The 18213-nt window shown below is 42.9% G+C and overlaps 1 protein-coding gene across 1 annotated transcript in view; it reads left to right on the forward strand.

Annotated features, from left to right (window-relative positions):
* Positions 1–522: 522 nt before the first annotated feature.
* LOC107218274 (RNA-binding protein MEX3B) overlaps positions 523–18213 on the forward strand; it is a 42032-nt gene continuing 24341 nt past the window's right edge. The window contains exon 1 of the mRNA XM_015656100.2: positions 523–1882. Within this exon, the coding sequence (XP_015511586.1) occupies positions 1621–1882 (262 nt within the window). The 5' untranslated portion in view covers positions 523–1620. The remainder of the gene's footprint in view (positions 1883–18213) is intronic.

Raw genomic sequence — 18213 nt, forward strand, 5'->3', positions numbered from 1 at the left:
AAAATCGTCAACGGTTTCATCGTTTCGCCGTCACCTTTCCGGCCGAACCGCTACGCCCGATAAATTGTTTATATAAAAAAATCGATGCCGAAAGTACCTACCAACGCATCGCGTAATTAATAAAATGTTTCGTGACGCGGTAGGTACCTACACGCGTGACTCCGTGTGTCCGTAGGTACGTACAAATCGCGTTGCACGTTTGCACGATGTGGAAGGAACGAGCGGCTCGAGAAGGTTCTCGCATGACCGAGCGGGTAGCGGGGGCAACGAGCACCCGAAGGTACACGAGGGTCCGAAGGATAGGGGTTGCGGAGCGTCGTCGAGCCGGTTGTGCGAAGGGTAGGAGACGGGCGGGCTGCGAGCGTGGCAGGGAGGGGGTGCCGAGGATCGGACCACGTGACGAGCAGGGCCAATCAGAGCGGCGGAAAGCCGGCGTCTGGCACATGGCGGAGAACCGCCCGGGCTGCACGCGCGCCTGTCTTCCCGTCGAGCAGCGATCAGACTTCAGTCGGTCGGTGACGCCAACGTGACCATCATCTCACTAACCAAAATATACACGGCGACCACGTTGTTGTACTACGTTATATACTGCACCCGTGGAAGGACAGATTTCTAAGCTAAATATTAACGATAGTAAATATATTCGAAAACAACGGAGAGAACGCAGATAAAGCTTACCAACGACAAACCTATTACGTAAATAAATTAATGAGCAAACGGAGAGAGGACTGTTGAAAGACAGACAAATAAGTAAACGGACGCGAAAACGAACGGATTAAAAACAATTAATATAAACAAAGTTTCGCACTCACCGGGAGGTCTTACCGACTGAAGTGTAATTACGATTATTATTATTACGTTGAACGTTTCCATTATCATACGTGAAACAAAAATAAACAAACAAACGAAACAAAACTAATCCTGATAAAGAAACAGTAAAAAGAACAAAATACTTAAGGAAGAAGTTTATAATTTATTTTTGTACAGTGAATAACTTTTACATATACATCGTTCATTCGTCATACATACGTATACCACGTGCATGCATATTGTATAAATATTTCGACGACGAGGATAAAACTGCGAGAAGTATTATAAAGATAAAAACGCAACGGTATTAAATAAACAATCGGAATAAAGAAACGTAAAATATTCTGTTGTGTCCCGTGCGTATATGTATCTCTCGTGCTAATCGCGATCTGATGTAATCAGCTAATGATACATACGTATTATATTTATATATAAATAAATCGATATACATATATATACATTTGTATATATATATATACTTACATGTGTGAGTGAATGCATCGTACGAATACCCACGGTTGATAAAAAGAAATCAATAAAAACAAAAAAAAATAAAAATAAAGAACATCAACCACTCGAAGGAAAGAACTTTGTATCCATCATCTTGTGCTGTTCGAATATTAAACCAACGTCGATAGTGAGCGAGCAACGGTCGGACGCGCTTTTTTCAGTTCTGAAATACGTATCTCTACACTCGCGTCGTTTACAGAGGACAGAGACACAAGGAGCCGATATACCTCGGGTGTGATTCGAGAAAGAGGAGGAGCGAGATAAATACGCGAGGGAATAAAGACGAGTAAGTAATCGAAAATGCCGACGAGTTTGTTCAGCGAAATGGATCGCGGCACGACCACCGGCTCCCTCGAGGAGCAGAGAGCCCTTCAACTCGCCTTCGAGCTCTCCATGCTCGGACTCGAAGGGAGTCCGGGCAACAACGGATCCAACGGCGATGACAACCTCGCGACACCGGCGAGCGTCTTCGAGGAGGCTCGATCCAAGAAAAGCCAAAACATGACCGAGTGCGTTCCGGTTCCGAGCAGCGAGCATGTCGCCGAAATCGTTGGACGACAAGGTAGGCAACCTTATTCTTACGCACTTGTTCACCACCGTTCAATGCCATCCCCCCCCCCTCCCATTGAGAAGAAAAACAGCCCGCTGAGGAGTCGCGAAGCGAAAGAGGCAAACACGCGGCGACTTCGTACCGGCGGATTAAAACCGTGATACCCCCCTCCCTCCCCACAATCTTCGTTCACTTCTCACGTCATCGACGCGTAAATTTGTTATCGTCTGCAAAGGGTAAAAAGCATGTTCCGAAAGGAGCTTTTCCTGCCACATTTGCGAGTGTGCGGTAAGCTGCTTGCCGCTCGTTTCCTTCCGCCACGTGCGACAGTTTGGTTGTGATTAGCGAGTGAAATTTAATTTCTCTTTTTTTATATAATTGAGAGATGGTCGCACGTTGAGTTTTTATCGAATTCATGTATTCGGAAGGTACGAAGATTATGTTAAAAATGTATGGTAAGGAAATACCAGAATTATAAACCAAAGGGAAGATATCGAATGTCCATTTCGAGTCACACTCCACGATAGCTTAGTTTGTTGGGGATATTTTGTTTTACACGGACACTGAGACTGATTTCTTTTTTCCTTTTTACGGTAGTGAATTTCATATTTTTGCGTTTTTCTTTTCGTCAAATTTGTGGTATTGCGGCAGAGAATAGTCTCGTCAACAAAGTAAACCACCGTGAGATGAGATCGAACGAATCTCAGAATTTTGATCATTTCATAGTGATTTGAAACTCAAAGATGATCTCCAGACTTTAGTCTGTAAGTTTGAGGGTCTACTTTACTTCCATTACTGGGTAAATTTCCTTAGCTTCTTAATATGTGAAATCGTTTAATCCTCACATGCGACCATCTCGTAGTAGAATGAGCGAAATTATATTTTGATTTTTCTCTTTCGCACGATGACTGTAGTCAGCATCGTTGGATTTGATTCAAATTCTCTGTGCACAAATCTCTTGTTTGCCTTTGGGACTTCCGCCGCAGGTCAGACTCTGGGTTCAGTTTTTGTTCCGTACAGTTGCGAAATTTTCGCGTGTAGGTTCGTGCCGTTGTTATTCAGCCTGCTACAATGACCGTTAATATTTATAAATTCAGATACTATGGTGCAGATGTGTTGTGTACACCTATATTGTACCCGTATCGCAAAGCGGTAAGAAGTAATAATTGTTATCTCGGTCGGCAGGGTTGATAGCCAAACTGTCAGAGTAAGTGTGCTCGTCGTCGGGCTGTTTATCTCTCGGTAGCCTAGCCGGCCGAGTAAGTCTCTCGATCGTTCTCACGGCTCAAACATTCGAATGATGTTCGTACTTTGTCGTCGCGGTTCGGTCAGCAGCCGCTGCCTGCTTCGAAGGTCTCAAGCCCGACCCTCGGCCGTGGTTTCAGAGTAAAAGGAGAGAAAAAAGGAAAACAAATATCCAATGAATAATACGCCGATCATTATTCCTGATCGGGCGATCGTTTCGGGGGACGAAACTTTCACTGCCAACAATTTTGCACGGTGCGTGCGCGATTCGACCCACACGACGAATTTGCCAATCGCCTCGGCGCAGCGGTATTACAGACGTAGTAATGTATCATCCCGAAAAATTGCATCACGGCGAATAAAAAATAAAATTCATAAATAAGCGGTTAAGAAAATTAGCGAACTCTGCGTGTACCTATTAGCAGCCAGCGTCGAGACTGTGGCAATAAAAGTAGTAATTCACTATGAGATTAAGATTCCCAGGCAGACGCCCCCCTCGTATCGTGTCGCAGTTCGTCGCAGCGCGAGCGCGAGCTTCGTTAGGCAATTCGAATCGTTATTGAATAGAGTCGACTCATTATTCAAACGCTTCAATAACGCGTGCCGCCAGTGCAGGATTTGCGCGTCGGGGACTTTTTTTTATGCGAGACACGAACCTGCCAACACTATCCTTCGTTCCTCTTAAAGTTAGCTGCTCATTTTCCGCAACACATTCTCGTTCCACTCGGACGAATCGGCATCCCCGGTTTGCGTTCAACCGTATTTTCGAATCTACTCGGTCTCGAGAATCATGTTTACCAAAAACACAACAAGACCGCCGTCGCGGCGTATCGCGTCTCTATATTACGTAATTGGTCATTCGGCTGACCGTGGTTTTAGTATATTCACCCGTTCAGAGCGGCGTGGTTAAAGGTATATGACCGCGGTACGTTCGTTCGTTCGCCTTTGTGTGCATAGCTACGATATACCCAGCCGAAACTTTATAACAGACCAACACCGAGTACTCGCCTCCTCGTACGTACGGGAGAAGCGTTGTGCAGTGTTGAGGCTAACGATTAAACCTATAAGCGTCATCTCGGCTCTGCCGATGAGATGGCATTATTTTACGGTACCTGCGCCCGGCTGCCCGAATATCTCGCATACGCTCTACGCACAACGTGTTAAAAACGCTCGTGGGTAGAGAGGGACGTGGTGTGCGCTCGAGTTGCGCCGAGCTGTCTCCGAGAGAGAAAGAGAGAGAGAGAGAGAGAGAGAGAGAGAGAAAGAGAAAGAGAAATGGTCGTCGCGAGGAGCGGCGCAGAAGAAGAAGAATAAACGGAGAAAAGAGAGAAGAGCGCGTCTCGTATCTAGACTTCTATTATTTATACCTCTCTCGAAAACTCTGTGTGAGAGAGAAGAGGGCGTCCATCGCGTCGACAAAGGAGAAGACGAAGAAGCGAAGCCATGTGCTCGGCGGGACCACGTGAGACTTACTAACCTTACTGCTAACATTGACCGTCTAATATTAGACCGGGAAACATGCTGTACGGAAAACGAACGGTGACACTGATTCGTTGTGTTACCGATGGATGCGCGTCCGCTGGCTGTTACACGGCCAAGTACGGCGGTCATTGAATGGCGAAAAATCGCCTTGCCTCTCCCCCTCCTTCCTCGCGTCGTCGCATGCGTTAATTCACGTTTTACTGATCGGAAATAATATAATTAGCCAGAGTGAGAGAAAGGTCGCCGAGGCTTCGTGTCGTCCGTTCGACACTCAATCGGCGCAGCTGCTCTGCTGTGTATTTATTTACCTCACGTATTTTAGTGTTCGAATTCGTCATGAACGAATCATTTTCGATAACGCATAAAGGTGTGTCCCATTCAAAAAGATGTGCCCGTTCGTTAAGGCTGTATTTTTTCCCTCCATTCTCTCTTTCTCTTTCTCTTTCTCTCGCTCGCTCGCTCGCTCGCTCGCTCTGACCGGAAGCAGTAATGAGCGCCTCTGTCGCCAGACACGCCGAGTCCCGAGTTCGCCGATGATGAAGTTACATAGTTTTAAAACGTGGCAAGAGTTTATCCACTCACGGCGCGACGTTTACGGACATTATGTGTATACAGGAATGCAGACAAATACGAACAAACATGTATCGATGGAGCTATTGATAATGTAAAACCTCGCATAAAGGTAAATTATCATTATCGTCGCGTAATCTTCTTTCGCCTTTAGATTTATATCTATGCCTCGCGAAATTCAATACTGTCTCTCATTTCAAGTACCTACAGTAAGGCTTGCACCAAAAATTCCTTCACATTTCATCAACTGACGACAGTTAACTCTGACCGACGAGATCAACTTTGTTCAAATGCCTACCTACCCAGAAATTCAGCCTGCTACCGAAACATACGTTCCACTTATTTTGGTGAGGATCTCGAAGAGTTCCTGTAAGCTAAGAGTGCCTGTTCAAGGACATAGATAATGTGCGTATCATACTTTCACGGCGAGCTGGAACTACCGCGTTAAAACTTGTCGGATGACTGGTACGATGATTATAATATTTTAGTATACAGCTACGCGTTTTTGAACTGCGCTGTAAACAAGGGCATGTTTAGATTTAGGTTTAGATTTGGATTTGAGTTTAGGTTGTCTCGTCGTCTCACTGTGGTACTTGTGTCACACTGCGCGTATCTGTGCACGCATGTATACAAGCTAAGGATAATATTTTTGAAAACTCTTCTTCGCGCTAAGCGAGAATGAGATATACGGCATAGAGAGGGGGCAGGGAAATGAGTTTATTGTAGAGAAATATATAGTGTCCTAGGTTGATATTCTACGACGTCCCGATTCTCTTTTCTTTTCTTTTCTTTTCTTTTCTTTCGTTTCTCTCGCAGACTGCGCTGCAGCTTCCTCCTGGTCAACAGATGTTCGTTTATCTCATATGCAGTCTTGAAGCCAGGCTGTTTTCTCGAATTCCGCGCGACCACATGACTTTCTCTGTGACTGTGAACCGTTTCGAATAGTGATGAATTTTCTCGTTCATTCACTCATTTGGCCATTCATGCACAGCACGTTGGTTCACGCGCTTTCGGCGAGATTTCAAAATATAGTATATCATGAAACGGACATTAAATTTGGCTACTCGTAAATCGACACGCGTTTATACGTGATGAGTATCCTGTGACAAATTCTGTTTAATAAGCTATAAAATTCGCCTTGTCGTAGTTATTGTACTTCCAGGTTCTTCGGTTCCTTTCAAACCGACGTTGCGTGTGCTCGAGTTTACAACACTGCAGACCGCAAATGAGAGGTATCCGGTCGAGAAATGTAATTTTGGCGGTTAGCGCGATCGGAAAACGTTATGTGTATAGGATGTGGGGGAGTTGGTTGGACGGAGGCTCACACGTGTTCGTAACTGGCATCGTTTTCAGCCTGGATTTCAAGCTGGCTACTCATTCTTTTTATTTTTCTTCATCCATTCACTCATTTATGTCAAACCTTTCATTCCATTGTTTGCATTATATTTTCAATATTTTTCTACATATTATTGTCGGCGAAAAGATGGAAAATCTCCACCGGAAACAAACATTTTTGCAATATTTCTATAACGATTTACGACTCATACGCGGGTTATTTCTTTAGTCTCGTATCGTGCAGTTTTTATGATAAACAAATATTACAGTGTTAAATACAGAAGAAGATGAAGAAGAGTAAAAAAAATAAATATACCATTGATATAAGTACGGACGCATGCTCGCGATTAAGCTGTCATTAACTCTCCTGGCTGATTCGCCGTACAAATACAAGCGGGAAAGGTCAGATAGGTCGGTTAAAGTCACCTGCGGATTATTTCGATCGGAAATAACACGCGAAAGACGGTTAGGCGAGACGCGAGAATGTGCGAGGAGTTCGTATCGGTCGGCAACGCCGAATTGATTTCTTTTCGCGTGTCTAAATCTAGTTTTTTCCTGCGGAACGATAATTTATGTACCTGTAACATTACTGTAAATCATACAAGCACGTAACGTACGCTGGTGATTTTTTTATAATAATATTCCGATCGACGTGCTTAAGCTTACGAACGTTGCGAGGAGTATCCGAATGTGAATTTTAATTTAATTTTACATACGTTTTTAACCTTCATGCAATAATGTAATACAGGGTCACCGGCATCGGGCTATAAATAAAAGCTTTTGGTAATGGATTATTTTTGTCGCTAAATTTCGTTTTATTTTTCGGTTTGTTTGTTTTTTTTTTTTTTATTTTAATTTGTAAACCCTTATTTGTACTGGATTAAGTACATCCAAAACAAATTAAATAAAGTATATAGAGCTGACTAATTCAAACTATGTTGGAAAACTCGGCGAAAAGTCAAGGTTTGTAATTGTTGGAATAAATTCGAGGAGTTTATTTCTATAACATGTGTCATCTTTTCTGTAACTATGCGATTAACACGAATGTGAGAAATATTTATTTTCACAATGGTACGCCGCATATGCAGCGCCACAAGCGTATCTATTCGTCTCATGATTTTTAGCGAACGATCGTTTTACCATCAGCATTAATATACCCAATTCAAAATCTCGTATAAAAGTTCTCTCCGCGTACGTACAGCAAATGATATAATAAATTTTGAAAGTATAAAAGGTGACAATCGACGACACCGACTACGAGGATGAGGACAATTTTCTATTAGAATTATATATCGGGTGTCGCCTCGTGGGGGAAACGCGTGGATTACGCCTGTCGAGGGGCCCAAAGCAATTGGGCCCCGTTCCCTGGCGCCTTTGTCAGTCCCTGGCGCAGCTGCCGTCGATCCACAAGGTCTTTCCGTTCTCAAACTATACTCTCGAAACCCGATAACCACTCGACCACCGCCGACCCGCTCGTTCTTTGGTTCCCTACCGTCGTCACTGCCGCAACTCACTACCACCGTATGGGGCTGCTGTTGCAGCCACCGCCACCGTATAATTATACATGCACTGGAGGGTCTGTCTGCTACAACCCTCGAGTCCCTACAACATCTCCCATGCTCGAGACATAGGACGAGGAGGTAGGTGGTCGTCCCGCCGCCTTCGCCAAAACATGTGGTGCCATTACGCGTGGTGTGTCGGTACCGGGTGCCAGCCATGAGAACCACTGTCGAACGTGAAACATGCCCCCGCGTAGCAGATGTTTACTGCTGCACGTATGAAATTAACGGTTTTTTTTCCCTTCTTTTCTCTTCTTCGTGCATTTTCTTTCTTTTTCTTTTCATATCGTTTTTGATTCTCTGATCTGCTTCTTTCTTTGTTCGTTGTTGATCAGTTTTATTTGTTCAACTTTTGTCTACCGAGTGCTCTCCGATATGCTTAATATCTACGTATGCGTACAGCTAAATCGCAAAGGTCAACAACCGTAAATCGGCGGTAATGAAACTTTGTTCTTCTCTTAACGAGGTTGAGCTCGTAACGGTGCAATTTTAGGAAATGTTGTTTCACCGCTTAAGGATTGTCGAAAATTCGGTAAATCGTAAAGATTCACAAGTCCCTTTCAAGTCATTCTATGAGGTTTTAAATTAATGATTTTTTACTCAATGTTTTGTTACGCTCGTCAGCCTCGATTTTTTGAATTCGAACCTCACCGAAAGAAAATTGTATAAGAATATCTATTTTCTGTTCTTGTTGTCTTTTGACAAACTACGCTCTAGGATGATACACACTGGAGAATCCTAATATTTATCGCGGAATGTGAAAACGAAACTCCATCACAAAAGAAAATCAAATATTTTGGTGACGCTTTAGCTTCTTGTTTTGTTCCCGAAGGTTAGTTACCATCCCAAATCACTCTCATCTGTGTCGCATCAATTTTTTGGCGGGAAGGACGACAGATAACGAGTTTGTCCGTCCTACGAAGCGGACAGAACTCGCGATACGTTTTACGCTTACTGGCTGGCCGAGTAATCGAGGCATTCAGTACTCACTCTGTGAGTCCCTTGTCACAAATTCACGGAAGTTACAAACCACGCATGTTAAGCTCCCGAATGTACATTTTCGACATTTGTCATATGGGTGCTGCCGCGTGGATCGTCATGAGGCGAGTCCCTTGGGTCTCCTTCGTATCTCTAAATTGGCCTCAACGAGTCCCTTAATGAGACACACGGACACGCACACGCACACAAGTTTAATTTCCCCAAGAGTATCGGGATCAAACGTAAATGGGTGTGGCCAAGTGACATCGGGTAGCGCCAAAACGAGAGTGTTTATGAAACTCGTGGCTCAACTGCATCATCGTGAACATGTTTAAAACGAGTACCACAGATACCAACACTTTCCGCACGACGTCGAGGTATTACAGTTCAGTGGTGTCAGGTTCTTATTTTGTCACAAGACTCTCCCCTTGGGATCGTATACTATCCGTCGCAACATGGTGTCTAAGTGAAGAAAAACAGTTAGATTAATTATCCCAACCGTCGATGTCAGGAATTGGAACTTGCAATTCAAGATGCCGTTTCAAGCGTATTATTTTTGGTCTTCTTTACTGAAATGATAATTCTGTACCTTATAAATATCAAATTTTAGTGTTTATAGGTCAAATACAGGTGAACGTAAATATCGTTACCAGGGTTCAGCCAAGCTTGCGATGGGGTGAAAAAAAAAAATGGAAAAAATGATAGAATTTTATGGTACAGGTGGGCTGCGATATTTCCATATTTCTCTCGGCGCGATGCGGGATCAAATATCTCGATGCCGTCTATGTAGGTTATGCCTTCCTGGCCCGCACGCTTGCTCATTGAATGATGATATCAAAATGTAAGGACTAGGTACCCGAAGTAATTCGAAAAGGAAAGATCCTGTTACACCGGGGCGTATCTCGCTCGCTCTGACCCGGGAGAGGAAGTAGCGAACTACAAAATCTCTTTGTTCGCTCGCTCGCTCGGGGGCCTTGTAGTATTTTTCCCCCGGGATGGGGGCGGCATCGAGTAACTCGACTCGTCCCGTCTCGTCCCGTCTCGTCACCGTTGCTTCACCTTCTCTCGCCTCGGAACCTTTGTCCCATATACCTACCCACCTACCTGACCGAGTGGAGCGTCGCATTGGCTCTCGAGATTCACGGATCTTGCGCTGCAGCGACGAACTTCATTTCTTTTCCACCTCGTTTTTCTATCTCGCCGTTTCTTGAAAACTTTTCTTCAATACGCGGTTGGAAAGTAAAATTTTCGAAGCCTGTGGGAGCGTGCGTAAGATCTCCTATTTCTGAACAGCGTGGTAAAACTACGCTGACGCATATCTATAAATTGCGATCAGCTGAAAACCTCAATTTTACACACCAGGGGTTTCATGGCACGTGAGCACTTTCCCATAACTTAATTTTACGCAAGGATCTTGCGTACCGCCAGCGACGTTCTTTGGCTGATTGTGAGTTCAATTTGAAGTTTGCGAGCTTAGGACGTTTAGGTTAGGTTTCGCGAAACCGTACCTGTGCCCTCTGAACCTCTTCATTGACCTTGACGTATATCCTTTAAATTATTACATTAAATTCGTTTCCTTCTCAAAACGAAGTTTCTTCCGCAGGTGTTAGAAAAAATAGGTCGTGTCACTCGCTGCAAATTTCACTCTCGTCGGAAATCGTCCGCTTTCCGCACTCGTGACACAATACGCACATATACTATTCTCTTACGACGCGTGACGTGCCGATCGTGCGTCGAATCGAAGAGCCGTTGTTGCCTTGTTACTCTTCGGCCATCCTCGCCCGTCCTACCGAAGTATAGCTCGGCAAGCGTCGTCGTTCCCAGCCTCGAGTGTCCGATTGTTCGAGGACCGCACATCCGCCGAGGAAGTGGTTTGAGTCGGACGCTGAACACCATCGCTTTCCCTTTCCCCCCCGCCGCAACGCGCCGTCCGTGCACTTAAACACCCTCTTCGTAACGCTTACCGTCATACCGTTCATATGATAACCGCATATCCATGCTTGTAATGTAGCTGGTGTGGTTTGTACAAGCTGCAAGGTGGATATCCATACTTATGGATAGTTTTAGCCTTGGCTTAGCAATTAGCTTGCCAATTATTATTGTCGAACCGAATTTGTCACAGAGTTCGATCAGGGTCTAGGTTTGTATGCTGACGGAGGAGATGTCGGTCAGGAAAGTGTTTTCGTTCAACTTTATTCCCATGTTCTATTTCCAGTCTTATACATATAATTACTATCATTAGTGGGATGAATTACAATTTTAATTCTTCAAAAATGATTATTCCGTGCGGGTGAATGTATCCTTGATATTAACAAATTAGAGGAAGGATTGTAGAACCGGCGACATGTAATATCAATTTTTCTCATTTTTTTATTTTCCTTATAAAAATTTATTATATCGGATAAAGTTTTTGTCTTACGTACAAAATAAGGATTATATTTTTCAACAATTCAAGTGGAACGTTATACTGAATACGTTATCGTATTATATAATATGTATGCTTGGTAAGAAAGTTGAAGAAAAAGTATTATAAATAAACGTACGAATCAAGTTCTTGCAATTTGTATAAAAGGTATATACCGATCTCATTGGAATGAAATTGAAAAAAAAGCACGGAAGATACGCTGAAAGTGGAAGCAAACATGCAACCGAATCGCGATATTTGCGACACCGTATTTCCGTCGTCGCGTCGTCCGCACGTGTACGCGTAACTTGCGCGCGCAGCCTGCTCGTTGACTGACTCTGCGTCACGTGGTTTGTGCAATGTGCCAGTTTTCGCGCCAACCGAAACCCTTCGCGTACGTAACGAACCACGTTGCTTGCGCATGCAGAGGATTGATGCACGCCGGTCGATGCTCCCGTTCGTCTACAGATATACGCGCGACTAGGTGTAGGTGTTAGGTATAGAAGGAGGGAGGAGTATCCTACGCTTATCGTATGTAATTTCGCGAATCAGTGTCATGTGAGTTTAGTTACGCGTAGTTTTACCACAGAGTTTCGTGTTCTTATATTAATTGTCCAAGTCGATAAAATATTATCGACTGCTTTTCAAAGTAAAATTCCCTCTTTACTGGATGTCAATTTTTCTTATATGCGTATAATTTTAATCATGAACGATATAAAAAGGAAATAACTCGTCGACGATTCAGTTGTACTTCTATCACTCAGCACTTTGAATTCGGTTCATGGAAACGTTGCAGGCACAAATGGTCAAGAGTTTACTCATGTTAAAACGAAAACTAGAATTTCCGTTTTATATTATAATTGTATTACCTATGTACTGACATTTTTTTATTTGAATGTGTTTAATATTATATCCGACTACAATGAAACACAGCAGACCCGGGCGATCTAATCAATCGGTAATTAGACGAATTCCTTCAGTTACGGGGCCGCATACGTACGCTGACACGGCACGAATCTCCCTTCGTGAGGTGATCTTTTAGTCACAAAGTTGAGAGCTGGAAATCGAATTTGACATTCCAACAACTATTAAATTACCCAATTTTTTTTTTTGAAATTGCGATAAATTAATCGAGGTAACTGAAATCATTGCGAATCACTCGGAATTACACGATGACGCTAAAAAGCAAGCGCGTTGGCAATCATGGAATGGTTTTAATTCATTAAAACAGATGTCGAGTGCTTTCTGTATTGATCTCAATCTTATAATTTGACGCTTTCATTGATTTCAAATGTTCCAAGCGATTTCCATTGTTATACTATGATTTTCAGTGATTTGTTGTCACATTCTGCGACTCCGTCTGATCGGGTAATCACTAGGAATCAGGAGTCAACATTGGAAATTAATGGAAACGGCGCGAAACACTCGAAATTAGAAAAATCGATCGAAATTATATGAGGTGAAAATCAATAGAAATCTCGTAATTGATGACTTGATAAATAGTACAATTGATTTCCGAGGTAGTGATCGAACTTGGTTTCTCTCTTGTCTCCTCTTCTCTCACGCGTTCGCCTCGTCCTTGCACAGCTAATCGTAAGCTCGGGAAGATAGACGAAAGAGAGTCGGGAGTGTATATCGTTATACACTAGAAACCAGAGAGAGGAGGACCGGGCGGGCTCTGTTATAGAGGCGACGGTGCGTATCCTAGGTCAAGATTGTGTACGCAACGGGCGTGCAGCGATTCTTTATACCCGGCGGCACCGACCAGAGTCGACTAGCCGGTCTGGAAAGCTAGGCTACGCTGGCTAGTCGCCCCCGTCGACTCATCCGCAAGTCTAAACCGCTTGCAGCCGTGTCTGTTCCGAGTCGGAGGCGGCGGCGGCGGCGGCGGTAGAGGAGGAAGAGGAGAAGAAGGAGGAGGGAGAGGTGGTTTGCCGGCCGCGTGCTTTCCCTCTCACTCACGAACGCCGGTCCCTCCCTCTCCGTCTCCCTCTCGCGGTCCCTTCGCCGTTCACCTGCGTCTATATCCATCTTCTCGCTCACTCTCGATCTCGAAGGAACAAATTCTCCCTCACGGTCATCAAGCCGCGGCGGCTGAATCCTCTACTGCCGTTCCTAAAGCCGCCGCTGCTGCTGCATCGCGAAACAGCGAGAGGAACCGTAGAAACTTTGCAGATCGAGCTTTCGACTGAGCATGCGCGAGCTTTGTCGTTCTTCAATGTAGGCTGGCCACCTCAAACTTTAGTTATCAAACGCGGCTTATGAAGGTTATGTTGGGGATGCTATTTTTATTTTTTTTTTCCTAGGTTTACCGGACTTCAAATATTCTGTGTAGGGTTTCGAGAAGGCTTTGCAATCTTTCGTCGTAAACTGCTTACTGCTACCAGTGATCTTAAGAGCATAATTTCATTTTGCCGCTTCACATCTCACACTACGATTCGCGTAGGTTGGCTCCTCTTGCTTTGCAGATGAAAATATTGCCACGGGACGATCTCGGCGACGGATAGACTTCGTTTATTTTGCGCATGCGCAGTCGGTGCTGACAAGTTTGTAGGTTTCACCGTTTTTCCTCGATGTGTGTAATATTCGAAGTACACGAAAGAGAGTTGCCTTTGGAGGAATTTATTGTAAAACTCGATTTTTTTATATTTTTCGCAGAGACTAGTCGTCGATATCAGCCATATTCGAAAATGATCCGTCAGGTTTCCACACCGTTTTGTTATTAGATCCATAACCAAACGATGTTACCTAAAACGTATATTCTGAATTTTTAACATTTTCCTGTGTGATTTATCTTCTCTATCCAGTCAAGAGCGATTGATGTAAAGTAAATTATTATAATTAACCTTAATAATTTTTCGGACAAAACCATTTCAATTATCTGTAATTCAACCATAACCGTTACTAACAAGAATAATTACGCGTTATGTTGCACATTACACGCACTCAACGCAGCCGTCTTTAATTCCGATTTTATTTCATCCATAGGCTGCCGATAAAGTACGTTTGAAATGATTATGCAATACCGCTGAATTTTGCGAAACGCAGTAAAACAAAATCTGCGGGGGTTTCGGGCGTATGTCGTTATTCTAATAAATGCAAAGTCTCACCTCAAGACTTCGGCAATGACCCACTTGATATATTGTCGGCGTTGATGTTGAGTAAAGATCGCGTTACACGCAATGCACCGTACACACAGTATGTTATTTTCTTCTGGGAAATTTCGACGAGGTGCGCGTATTTTACAACGGCGTTCCGCCTTTCAATTGTTCCTACATCTTTTCAGGGATGAGAGTTCTTATTGCGCATCGAGTGTTGTATTGGACTGATGTTGTTTCGTATACTGAATAGCAAACTTCGAAATATCAGTATTAATTGTTTCGAACTCTAGTCATAAAAATATGACGGCAAATTTTTAAGATCCAACTCGAGAAATTTGGATGCCAGTAATTAATTTCTTGCAACGATACGTAATCGTAATTAGCCCAAGGTTATACTTGTTCTAATTTGGGACACAATATGCAAGCTACGTGTACCTAATATATGCACCGCTGCACTATGCATCGTCAGCTGTAAAGCTAACGTGGAACACGCGATAATTTAACTATGTAGCACACATCATCGAGCCCTAAGCTAGACCTAGTTGTCGACATTAAAAATTTGTCTTTGTCGCACACAGATATACGTGTGTACAAATTAATACGAAATAAGCTTCGTATTCATTGCGAAATGTCGAAATTAAAATACAAAAATACAAATTATAATTACACGTCATACTTCTTTCAAGGTCAAATTTTACATCATAACTTTGCATCTTTGACGACGAGTTACGTGAAAATTCTGTTATTATCATTATCTTTTTGTTTTCATTTTTTTTACAAACTTCGAGTTTTCGTATTCCGAATGAAACGTGCACAAGGTACAACAATACAGACGACATTATTTCACAATTCGCGTTTCAATATAATATGCGAATGGATAGCGTAGCCAAGTTTTGACGAAAGAACGAAACTGCGGAAGAAAGAGAAAAAAAGGTGCGACAAATTTTTAAATCGCTTTTCTACTAACGAGCCACTAACTACCGCGTTCTCTAATCACCTCTATTCTAACACTGTCGTACTAACTATAACCAACGGCGCGAACGTATGAGAAGAGGATTAACCTCGATTCGATACTAACTTGTACTAACAAACTTAGGAGGAAAATGAGTTGCGCCGTTCTCGGTGCTTCCTTTTTCTTCTATTTGGTTTTAATTGTTATTTTTATTATTATCGTTGCTGTTGTTTTTTTTTTTTTTTTTCTCTTCTTTTCTTTCAACTTCACATCAATTTTTCACCTCTTTACATACTCTAATCATCCACGTTTCATAAATTCCATGTATGCAATTGGTCATGCGCAGGCATTATCAAGTACACCTCATACTGCCACCGTTGTACAAAACGCATTATACCACCTGCGGTGTAATATCATACACATACCGAGGTGAAAAACCGTCGGGGATTATACATTTTTTTTTTCATTCTTTCCCCTCTCCCATCTTCTCTTTTTCTTCACCCTCTTCTTTTATCGTCATTCATCTTAAAATACTTTTTGATCGCGCGGCGGTTCAACGCGTATCAAAGATATGCTTTCTTATATGGATTATACTCGGGACTCGAATCAGACTCGCGCCAATTACGATGATCGAGGAAAGGGATTATCGACGTCGTAACACGACGCGGTTAAGTCCAACTCGCGTAACACGTACCTGTACCGTAAGGTGAATCACGAGCATGTAAAGTAGGTACATGAATTTTACACATGCCCGTAGGTGTGCACAACAATATTTAAACCCCGGTCAGATTCTGTACTCGGATGGGGTCATTTAACTCGTTCACCGGGGAATTAATTAGTTGGAAGACCGCGGAACGAGATACAGAGAGGAAGAGATGACGATGGAGATAGAGATAGAGATAGAGATAGAGATAGAGAGCGCAATTGGTTCAAGTGCGATTTACCACAACCATTCGTCATGCGTTGACGGCGACTTGATATCTGGATGCCACTGCTGCTGCTGCACTCATACCGGATATTAATTCATCACCCAGAGCGTAAATGTGATTTTCCGTGATTGTCGAACGATTTCACAATTTATTATGGCATAAATTATGGGATGCTTACCGGAGTCACGCAATTGTTTCATAACGAGTTTCGTCAATATTTAACCTGTAATTTACTGGCATCTATGATTAATTGTTTAATTATACTTTTAGGAAAGAATCAAGTCTCCTTTAGAAAATTGTTAATTTTTTAATTAGATACACGTTCAATGTAATCGACGAACGACGCGAGTTGTAATATTTATCAATTTATTATTAATTACTGTTCCTTTCGAACGTAATCATCCACAGTCGTGATAAATTTATAATACCGATCGACGAATAGCAATGCGAATTATACTTAGGTCCGTTTGCATGTGTCTTGCACACGGATTTAAATGGCAACGATCTTGCAGACGACAAAGAAAGGCGGGTGCATTATATTTACATGGTTTGAAATGAAAAAAAAAAACGACAAACGTTCGGGTCATTGCCGCGTTTGTTGATCCTTTGTTTCTTTGACGTTAAGCGCCAGGGAATACCTGCAACACCAAACACCAACACCATGATGCAGCGGCGGCGAACGGCGAACGAACCAACGCTTCGTCCTCGCTGCACATTCTGCACTATTATTAAGTTCTCGACATCGTTTATTTGTGTCTGCCATTCACTCGGTTGAAGAAGTCTGGTGTTGTTATACCTTTTTCCATATGTGTTATACCTACACGTGGAGGGACAACCTTGGTGCCGCCGCCGCCGCGGAAACTCTTTTTTCCCCATACGCTAGAGCAAGTGCAATCGCTGGTGTTTCACCCATGTTTCCCGTGGTGCGTGTTTGTCATTACACATTTGGAAATATTCTAGAACTTACGGTTTCGAATTTGAGGAACATGTTTTTCTTTTTATGCCTCAAGACGGTGCCCTGGTCGATTTTGACGTTGACGTATGTATCTTCAAATATCGAAGTCCGTGTATCTCAAATGCGAAATTGGGCTCGAAAGCCTCATTCTACACACAAATTCTTTTGATTAAACGCAGAAATAAAGAAATTGCATGAATTCTACAGATTTATTACTGTGGTTTCGTACAATTCACGCCATTGCTGTATTTCTGTATCAAATGAAAATGTATTGGAGTGTTTTTCTTCAGAATTGCATATGGAACGGGGCGGTCGAACCCTTTTTTGTGTTTGAGATACACGACATTTGGGGAATTATATAAAAAGGTCTGCTGAAAATTTGTTTTTGCCCCATTGATCACGAACTATATTTCGTGATTATACGTATAGTCGAAAGGAAAATATTTGTTATCTCGATTCTCCAAAATTGAAGAATCGTTCTATCGAAAATGTTTTTTATTTCTTCTTGTAACAAACAAATTTAATACGATATCATTCTGCCAACGAAGCTTAGACTGTTGTTGTTGCACGGTGCATGGGGTCAATTGCGCGATTGCAGAATTACAATTAGTCTTTTCGACGCGTTGTTTTCGTCGCGTCGTCGTTGCCTCGTCTTGTAAAAGATTCACACATCGGTTACCGGAACGGCAACTGTCGCCTTAAGTGCGGGTCCTCAGAATCTTATTAATATACTTTGGGTCAGCGCCACGGCAGTAGCTAACGTCAATTTACATGAGAATTTCAAGGAATTACACGAAGAGAGTGAGAACGCGTTACTTATTAGCGGATATGAT

The sequence above is a fragment of the Neodiprion lecontei genome, chromosome 6 (assembly GCF_021901455.1).
Source record: "Neodiprion lecontei isolate iyNeoLeco1 chromosome 6, iyNeoLeco1.1, whole genome shotgun sequence".
Taxonomy (NCBI): Eukaryota; Metazoa; Arthropoda; class Insecta; order Hymenoptera; family Diprionidae; genus Neodiprion; species Neodiprion lecontei.